Raw genomic sequence first — 10,634 nt, 5'->3', positions numbered from 1 at the left:
CGACTGGCCTATTTCCCCCACTCCCACCGGTATCACCTCATCAGCATTACGAATGTTGCCTAACCTGTTTTGCCTAAGCAGGCTATTGTATGAACGATCCAAATTGAACCTCACCCCACCAGACCGGTTTAAAGAAGGATTTTGTTGTTTTATAAGAAACGCTTCTTTTACCCCCCTTTCAAACCATCTATGTTCTTTTGCTAAGATTTTAACCTGAGTGGTTGCTAGCTTTTAGGTGCAAATGTACTGCCGATTGAGGCCCACTTGTATTATCCCTGCGATGTTGATAAAGTCTTTTTTTTTAGAATTTGTTGAGTCTCCCCAATGTACTGCTCTTTACAATTTTCATTCTTACAATGTATGGAATAAACTACATTACTCTGTTTTTCATTTGGTAGCCTATCTTTTGGATGCACTAATTTTTGCCTTAACGTGTTTATCGGTTTGAAATAAGTTGGAATTTTATGTTGCCAAAGGACTCTTTGTAATTTTTCAGAAACTCCTAACTGTGGGTACCCTCAGTGGTCATTTAACAAATGTCAGAAAGAAAGAATAGGGAATGAAACCAATAATTCTCAAGATACAAAAAGGAGAGGAGTAGCAGTACCTTACATTGCAGGAGTTTCTGAAAAATTACAAAGAGTCCTTTGGCAACATAAAACAGAGGACCGAAAGTTCAAATTTCACTGTGTTTTCTATCCATTTTCTCACCTTTTCTTCAAGAAGGCGGTGCATATGTGTAGCGTCCAGGGCGTTCTCAAGTGATTCCGTTATGTAACAAAAATGAAAACAGAGACTGTCGGGGAGCAGATCAAAATGTCCATTTTGTGTCTGAAAAAAAGCCTTCAAATGTTCATGGAGCTCTTCTTGTTTTTGTGCATGCGAATGATTGTTTTTCTTGGCACGCCAATAAAAGAACAAAAGCGAAGGAGAGGTTGTCAGTCTAAAATGGCCATCTGTTCTATTGAAGCAATTCCTCTTGAGTTTAGATAAGAATCTCTCTCATGTGGATTGCATACAAAATTCAACCAAACCAAATTGTATGAGTTATATAATTGAGATAATTATGAATTAAATTACGAGCGCTATATACATGTAGTTTTGTTCATATCTCTAAACAGTTGCAGACAGTCAACTTTTTTTACCTGGGCATGCAGTGGGGACTTAAAGGACAACCGACACCATTTTTTTGTTTCCTAACTGACATCAGAAAAACGTTTTATATCATCTAAAATACCCAAAACACGCAGGCTGATATTTTCAGTCAAATGCAAAACACCAATAAAAATGACTTAAAGTGTCCAAAAACTACTTTAAAAATGACCTCGGGATGGCGAGTTTCAGAGGGTCCCGCCCCCTTGTTCGTGACGTCACGCCAGGACGTCTTGCCTTGCTCTAGAATCAAAACAATGGATTCGGAGAAGATGCTCTCTTGTTACTCATCCAGTTATGAATATGATTCAAATAGTTCTGAAGAGGAAAGCATAAATGTTTGCAATCTATTAAAGAAGTCCTTCCGTATCATTTTGAGGCGTCTGGACTCCAATGTTGCGTCCCAGAAAATGCACAAGATGGCGCCCAAGCTCCGTTGGAAATGGGCTGATTTGTCTGCTGGGAATTTGTGTCAACTAGTATGAAATAGTAGTCTTCGTGCAACACACAACGCGTTATGTGTTTTCCTTCTAATTTCTCCATCAACACAGATCAACACGAAGTTTTCAGACCAAACAAAGTACCCAAAATGCATTGTGTGTCGCTTTCTCGGTCAGTGACGATACCTACCGTGACGTACGGACTCGTCACCAACTCAAAAACAAGACTTCCTGAATATTCAGCGCGCGTCTTAAAAGGTAAAATATAGCTATATGCGGTGGAATCTTTGTAAAATATGTTCAGTAGAAGTCATTTAAAGTGATTTTACAAATTATGGACACAACTCATCCTGAGGCGTCGGTTGTCCTTTAACTGGGAGCATACAAGTAGCATCAAAATTATGGAGAAAAATAAATACTTTAGTGAGGGACAGTAATAATTTCTCCTTCACTGATGCATCTCTTGTCCCCCCCCCACCTTATAGCTGAGCTTATAACAGCTTTAAACATAGCAGACTATCAAACTCAACCAATCGAGAAAAGGAAAACAACTTCACTTTGAGACCTTGCCTGGGCACAGAATGGTGAATCTAAATTCTGATTGGTTCAAATAGAAAGATATCCATAAAACAAAATAAGCCATTTCAATGCTGTGTGTATTAAATTTTGGTATCTGGAATTCTGAAGGTCTTGGCCAAATATATTTATTTTGGAACACAGACAAGGCAAAAGCTGATTGGACAAAACAAACTATTCTGGCACAAACAAGTAGAAGCTGCGTAGCTATGACACCAACCATCCATCCATTTGTTATCTAAAGGGGTTATCCCAACGAGCACCACAGGCATTCTGGAGACGATCGTAGCCATCTTCGTGTAGTAAATTAAGAAAACATTAAAATGAAATCACGACAGTATCCATTAGGTTCAAATGGAGTATAAAATTAACAATAACTATATAAACATAAGCTCTATATTTGCTATCTAGCTGGCTAGCTATCTGTTTAGCTAGCTAGCTCTCTATTAGCTATCTATCTGTCGAGCTAACTAGCTCTCTATTTGCTATCTAGCTGGCTATTTATCTATCTAGCTAGCTCTCTATTTGCTATCTCGTTGGCGAGCTATCTCTCTAGCTAGCTATTAGCTAGCTATGAGCTAGAGAGCTATCTTTCTATCTATTTGAGTTACTTTCGAGTTGAGTGAACGCTAGCGCATGTGGCTGCCGCTGCTCACCCACAAAAAAAAACTAAACCTGTGACTGTAAAGTGACCTTGAGTTTTGAAAGGCGCTTATGAATGAATTATTATTATTATTATTATTATTATTATTATTATTATTATTATTATTATTATTATTATATACAGGGTGCACTGTGAACTGGTAGCCAGTCAATCAAAGTCATAGACACGTTATCAAATTAATGTTTAGGCCATCAGAAGGGTGTTTAAACTCCTAACTATACACAACTGCTTCACAAGATTTTTACTGAGAAAAAATAGATGCAAAAAAAATATGCACTTGTCACAGAGTGTTCGGAAATGGAAATTTCTGTCAAATGAGGAATTTATGTTCTGATTTTCTGATGCTTCCCCTCTCACGTGAAAAAGGAAACATCCGTGATCGTATCTGCCCACTGGAGGAAAGGTCATTTCCTCAGGCGTGGTCTCTGACAATTACTGGATGCACATAAAAGGTCTCGAGGTTATTGGCCTAAGAATAACCCCATTTACTTCAATTTACTGCTGCGGGTGGAGGGTCAGGCTGAAAGGTTGTGAAAAAATGTTTGATATGTCGACTGCACCTCAGCTGTGTTTGCCACTGCATTTGCTTGAAACATGAATCACATTCTTTTCCACATCCCACTTAAATTAATGGACATCGTGCACACACACAACCTCATCCTTTTAATAAAATAAATGAATTTAAACATTTTCAACTCAGAGAAAACGAGTTGAAACTCAAGCAAGTGGAATGCCAGAAGTAATGAACTTGATTTTAATGTGTGATGACAGATGCAATGTTCCCTCTAGGATGCGCGCGTGCGCAATCGCGCACTGCTTGCACACAGCGCACAGGAACATCTATGCTTCGCATATTTTGCAATATAACTGTATGAGTTACAGGTGTCCAGCCAATAATGCCGGACAGTTCACGTACGCTACGCAGTCAATCGGAGCAGAACGGTGCGAATGTGCCCTGCCCATACACGCCGTGATATAAGCGTGAAACTGGTGTGTGGCCACAGCGTACACATTTGTGATGGGAATTCCGGCTCTTTTAAGAGAGCCGGTTCTTTTGGCTCGGCTCACTAAAAAGATCCGGTATTTTGGCTCTCAAATGGCTCCTCAGTTTGTTTGTTGCTTAAATTAACTAGCAAAAATCCTGTACAATTATGTGGAAAAACAAATTACTCAAGTGAAAAATACACTATATCAAATATTTTTATTTATACGGCTTGATTTATATGTGCACAGTGAGCATGCATGAACATTCAAGTTCCCTGTGGTTTCTCTGGTCTGATGATCAGTTGCTTTTTTGCTTTTCATATTAATAATACTATCATACCAACTAGTAAAAAATATAATAATAACATAATGTGATAACATTTGTCCACCTGTCTACCATAAGCACCCTCCCCCTCCTCACTGCTGCGTGTGTCTGTAATTCTCCCCTCCCTCTTCTACCACTGATATCGACAAATCACGTGCGGCTTTAACCGAAGACTGGGGGCGGGAATAGATGACGAAAAAGGTGGCTCTCATTTCCGGCTACTTGTTAGTAACTCTTTGTTTACTTCACAGATACGGCTCCGGCTCGTTCGCGAACGGCACATCACGAGTACACACCTGATGTCGCTCACAGTGGTCCTCAGTGTGCTCAGGGAGCTTGTGTGTCTGCTAAAACGCATGAAAAATTAGAGGGAACATTGGGCAGAGGTAAAGGTTCCAATCTTGTATGAGAAATGTAAAATGTATTTACCGGTCCATATTTTGCTGTCATGATCTGGTTGGCGACCAACGGGGGGCGCTGTCGGCCCCGCCTGCACCTGCACAGGTGCTGGTCGTCCCGATCAGATTGGCGACCAGCGGGTAGCGACGTCAGCCCAGCCGGCAGCCTCGCAGGTGCTGGTCGTTATAATCAATGACACTTAAAAGGACACCGGGCACGATCATCCGGGGCCGATTCACTGTTTGTTTGCTGCATGCATTGTGTACGTGTTTGTTTAATCTTGGCGGACTTTTACACTTGGTTTTCTTTTGCTACTTTGTATTTTTTCCATTCAGATCATTTTGATGTTTTACATTTTGTTACTGCTGACCTTTATTTTAATACAATTTGTCAAACAACCTCCTGCTCCCTCCTGCCTGCTTTTTGGGATCCGAACCCGCCATCACCACCTCGCAAACCGTTGACAGAATGCATGCAGCAAACAAGCAGCAAACAAACAATGAATCGGCCCCGGATGATCGTGCCCGGTGTTCTTTTAAATGTCAATGATTAAACGACCAACACCTGCGAGGCTGCAGGCAGGGCTGACGTCGCTACCCGCTGGTCGCCAATCTGATCGGGACGACCAGCGGTTTTTACAAAATGTAAATGTTTTGAAAAACGTGGGTGACAAAAAAAAAATCTCCTAATTGCCAAATCCATGCATATTGTATTCGGGGGTCATTTTCATGCATTTCTGTTTTCTAATGTCATAAAATCTTTGGCATTAACTTATGTTTAACGCTTGATTTGCAGGGTATCTTCTCTTCAATACAATAGATGGGGCCAAGGTTGGGCATACATTTTCAAGGGCACTATTTTGATTAATAGATAATGGAACTCTGGTCTGAAATCACAGGTTTAATACATCTGTGATAACATATCTTCACCGACTTGGCTTTTTTAAAAAATATATCAACAATCATATTTCAAGTAAGTTTAAGGTTCATATCGTTCTATTAAAAAATGATACCCCTGAAAACTGTAAATCAACTTTTGATTAAGTCAAATGCAGTGATACCTCAGATTACAAAGTTAATTGGTCCCCAGAAAGTGTGCGGAAGGCGAAAAGTGTGTCTTGCAAACGTTCATTTCCCATAGGAAACTATTAAAAATGAGAATAATCTGTTTCCAGGTCCCCATAAAACAGTTTTCTACTAAATAAGCCTTAAAACTACACAAAATATACCTTATTTTATGTATAATAAATGTGCTATTGTATTGTAATTAAAAAAATAAACTGTACCGTATAATAAAGTTGTTTTATTTACCTTTGTGATGGTAGTTGCCTCTTGATGATATCTGAGTGAAGTTGCCGTGCTTTCTCTGTGAAAATATCCTCAATAGCACGGACCCCTGCGAGCTGCTTTTTGTTAATCCAAAAAAACAAACGTTTTTCAACCTCTTCTATTGCCCGAGACCGTTGCGTCGACAACACAGAAACACCCTTAGCCACACGTAGCAATGTTCGACTCAGCATACTGGTACTGGGATCCTAAATCACACAAACGCATACAGTGAGACCTCAACTTACAAACTTTTTGTCTTACAAACGTCAAATGCATGAAAATTAAACCTTATAATAAGCACTATTTTCATAATACACACCCACCACGGCTGGCGGAGTGATCTTCGGCGGAAGCACACAGCACCAGAGGTTAAGTTACCAACGGTCCTTATGGAAGGTGACTCTCCTTCCATAAGCCATCAGCGACCATCAAAAAGGTAAATAAAACTTTATTTTACAGCACAGTTTATTTCTTTAATTACAGTCCTCATGTAATGCACCTCTCTTTCCAAACAGCAATTCCCTTTGACCTTCGACCTCCAACGCCATTCCATCAAGCCATAAATGACCATCACAAATGTAAATAAAGTGACTTTATGATACAATACGTCTGTGTCACTTTTGTACAGATGACGGCTGAAGAAACCTTCTCATTTATGATACAATGCAGTGTATTTCTTTCATTACAATACAATAGCACATTTATTATTCATAGAATAAGGTACACTGTTGTGTGTAGTTTTAAGGCTTATTTAGCTGAAAAGTATATTTTATGGAAACCCGGGAACGGATTATTCCCATTTTAACGGTTTCCTATGGGAATTTTTTTTTTTGAGATACACACTTTTTGCCTTACACACTCTGTCTGGGAACCAATTAAGTTCGTAAGTTGAGGTCTCACTGTACCTCTTTTGTGTTTCTCGATGATCTCCTTCTTCTGCTTGACCATAATTTTGTGTCTTCTTCAGCTGAACACTAGCCTGTGGTGGGGACTTTTTCGGATCCATAATAGCAAATGTGTCCTTGATTACAAACCACGTATGCACTCAGAGAAAGGGGTGTGTGGAAAAGTAGTCTGGCAGCCATAGTGGCGCTGTTCGGCCGTGTGGTTTGGTGCTCTTCTGCCGAAAACTCGTCCGCCAGCCATTGTGGCGCTCCATGAGTTTCCCGAAAACTAGTTCATGCGGCAAGATTATATTCTCGCGAATTTAATGTTCGTGAGGTGAAACGTTCGTTAGCTAAAGCGTTCGTAAGCCGAGGTATCACTGTATGTGTAATTTGTTCCGAATTATTCCCTCACGAGACAAGGCATTGACAGTAAATATGAATTCAACCAATTATATCAAGAAAAAAATGGGGAATCAGAATTTCAGATAGCAATTGACAGAGGAATGGAAACTGACATGCATGGAAATGCAACTTCTCTGGTGTTTTTTTATCTTTCATTTTCTATTATGAACAAATGAAAAAATGTGATGGGGTGACTTGTTTGACGCAGAACAAAGCAACTGGAAACTAAACACTGGTTTTCTTATTCTGACGGAGAGGAGACTGTACATTCCACGGCTTCGGTCCAGAAGCTCTGAAACAGAAAACCTTAGCATCAGCCAGGTCCAATATGGAATAAGATGTGAATTTAAAGCTATGAGCCTGATTATTTAAAGGATAACCGATGCCTCCGAACAACTTGTGTCCATAATTTGTAAAATCACTTCAAATGACTTCTACTGAGCGTATTTTACAAAGATTCCACAGCATATAGCTATATTTTAGATTTTAAGACTTGCGCTGAATATTTAGGAAGTCTTGTTTTCGAGTTGATGACATTGCCTGACGTGACGTCACGTCTGGAACGCCCGTGACCGAGAAAGCAACACATGATGCATTTTGGGTACTTTGTTTGGTCTGAAAACTTCGTGTTGATCCATGTTGATAGCGAAATTAGAAGGAAAACACATAACGCGATGGTGAATCGTTGTGTGTTGCACCAAGACTACTATTTGAAACTAGTTGACACAAATTCCCAGCAGACAAATCAGCCCATTTCCAATGGAGCTTGGGCGCCATCTTGTGTATTTTCTGGCAAGCTGCATTGCTGTCATTGACGGCTCGATTTGATATGGGAGGACTCCTTTAATCGATTGCAAACATTTATGCTTTCCTCTTCAGAACTATTTGAATCATATTCATAACTGGATGAGTAACAAGAAAACATCTTCTCAGAATCTGAAGGCATTGTTTTGACTCTAGAGCAAGGCAAGACGTATTGGCGTGATGTCACGAACAAGGGGGCAGGACCTTCTTAAACTCGCCACCCCGAGGTCATTTTGAAGTAGTTTTGGGACACTTTAAGTCATTTTTATTGGTGTTTTGCATTTGACTAAAAATATCAGCCTGCATGTTTATTTACATTGTACAGTGGTGTTGGATTCTCTTTTTGAACAAAACGGCAACACTCACAGATTTTCATCTGTTCGCACATGAAGAACACTAGACCTCTGATTGAAACCTGTCAGGGCACATAAAAATGTTAAATTAATGCAAACCAAAACTCCGAAAGTAAAAGAATGAGTGTGAAACCAACTCGAATTAACGATTTGGTTGTAGGAGAAAGAAGAGTGGTTGTTCATGAAAACATACATAAAATAGGTGCATATCTTCACTCTCAGTATCAACAACAGGGGTGGCCAACCGGCAGTTCGTGAGCTGGTTCAATGCAGCTCTCAGTCTTTCACATGACAAATGTCGACAAGGCCTTCGTGACAGAATTTTGGACAGCTGAATTTATGTCAGCCCATCAGCAGTCATGTGACTTGATTGACAAACAGGGCAGCCAGTCAGATGACAAATGAACCACCAGCATGCACGATAAATGGCACAAAGTACTAAGCTTAGATCTGACGTGTATGCATATATGCACGTGCGAGTTCAAAAGTTGATCGTTGATCGCCGACCCAGCTAAGTAATTATTGCAGCTCACATGAAAACAGTTCCGTGTTTCAAGTGTCCAAATGCCAAAAGTTCCTGTACTAAGGCACTAAACAACATGCTGAGAAAAATGTGATATTATTTATTTGTGGACTTGGGTGAATATAGTTTGTGTGTCAGTGCACACAAGTATTATTGAAAATAATCTGTAGTGTTTGTACTGTAGGAGTTAATTTTTGTCATTATATTGGGATGTGACATTTGCAATAAATGTGGCTGAACAGAGGTCCGTCCGTGCGTATACGTGCATGCGTGTGCGTGTGTGTGTAAAGGATGCTTATGTGCGCCCATGTGCACAATGTGGCTAACACCATAAAAAATGTCTCTTAGTCTCTGACTGGTTGGCCACCCCTGAATTAAAATACAATTTAATATAAGCGAAATGGCATACTTGTTTTATCACTGTAGATGGCACTGACTCCCTCTTCAAAGGTTACATTGATGCCTATAACTGAAACAGTTGGGGGTGAAGTAAAGGGGCTGAGGTCAATAATGTGAAGTCATACTAATATACGTACTGTAGCTGTGTCAACATTGTTGTGGCATCATACGTACCACGTGGTGTGCTGATGGCTCTGTCAGTCACAGCTCCTTGAGAAATGTCTGGAAGACAAATGTATACACACATGATGAATTGCTCATCTCTGTAGAACAGAACCTTTGGCTTTTCCTGTTTGGGCGGCAGTTGGTGGAAAGCGCAATTTTGATTGGATGATACTGACCTAGGTTGGCTGAAAGCGCAATATTGATTAGATGATACTGGCCGTTCATGTTGAAACGGAAAATCATTCATGTTTATCGTGAGTACTATCACAAAGTTATTTTAAAGAACAACCGACGTCTCCGGACAAGTTGTGTTCATAATTTGTAAAATGGCTTCAAATGACTTCTACTGAGCGTATTTTAAAAAGATTCCACCGCATATAGCTATATTTTACGTTTTAAGACTCGCGCTGAATATTCAGGAAGTCTTGTTTTTGAGTTGGTGACGAGTCCGTACGTGACGTCACTAAAGGAACGCCCCCTGACCGAAAAAAAAGACACATTGTAGCAGTCAATATGACTGCTACAATGGCAATAAAAATGACTTAAAGCTTCCAAAATCGGCAAAAAATTGAGCTGCGAATTGGGCATTTTCAGAAAGTCCTGCCCCCAGTGTGTCACGCCACGTCACGCCAAGACGTCTTGCATTGCCTGAGAATCAAAACAATGGCTTCAGATTGGGAGAATATGCTTTGTTGTTACACCTCCAGTTATGAATATGATTCAAATAGTTCTGAAGAGGAAAGCATACATGTTTGCAATCGATTAAAGAATGTATTCCTTGCAATTTTGAGGCAACATTGGGGAGAAACGATCACCAGAAAAGAGGCACAAAATGGCAACCTCATGTGGTCACCTCCGTTTCCACAGGCTGATAAATTCCTTATATGGAGCTTGGACACCCTCTTCTGGCGGCTTTTGGGTGCAACACAAGGTTTTCAGACCAAACAATACAGCAAAATACATTGACGTGATGGAAGGACCGCTACAACGCGTCTTTTTTACGGTAAAGGGCCGTCCTTTAGTGACGTCACGTACGGACTCGTCACCAACTCAAAAACAAGACTTCCTGAATATTCAGCGCCAGTCTTAAAACGTAAAATATAGCTATATGCGGTGGAATCTTTGTAAAATACGCTCAGTAGAAGTTATTTGAAGCCGTTTTACAAATTATGGACACAACTTGTCCGGAGACGTCGGTTGTCCTTTAAGCAAAGTCGTCTGTCAACTCTGGTA

The 10,634-nt window shown here is 40.2% G+C and overlaps 1 protein-coding gene across 1 annotated transcript in view; it reads right to left on the bottom strand.

Moving 5' to 3' along the window:
• Positions 1–5,178: 5,178 nt before the first annotated feature.
• The window catches only part of ncapd3 (non-SMC condensin II complex, subunit D3), a 32,549-nt gene continuing 27,093 nt past the window's right edge, over positions 5,179–10,634 (bottom strand). Inside the window, exons 32-35 of the mRNA XM_089012497.1 lie at positions 9,411–9,458; positions 9,247–9,306; positions 8,328–8,376; positions 5,179–7,449 (exon numbers count right to left, since the gene is read on the bottom strand). Coding sequence (XP_088868623.1) covers positions 7,383–7,449; positions 8,328–8,376; positions 9,247–9,306; positions 9,411–9,458 — 224 coding nt within the window. The 3' untranslated portion in view covers positions 5,179–7,382. The remainder of the gene's footprint in view (positions 7,450–8,327; positions 8,377–9,246; positions 9,307–9,410; positions 9,459–10,634) is intronic.

Source organism: Hippocampus bargibanti, linkage group LG13 (genome assembly GCF_051943395.1).
Source record: "Hippocampus bargibanti isolate YZ-2025 linkage group LG13, ASM5194339v1, whole genome shotgun sequence".
Lineage (NCBI taxonomy): Eukaryota > Metazoa > Chordata > Actinopteri > Syngnathiformes > Syngnathidae > Hippocampus > Hippocampus bargibanti.
This window is presented reverse-complemented; position numbering and strand designations above follow the sequence as displayed.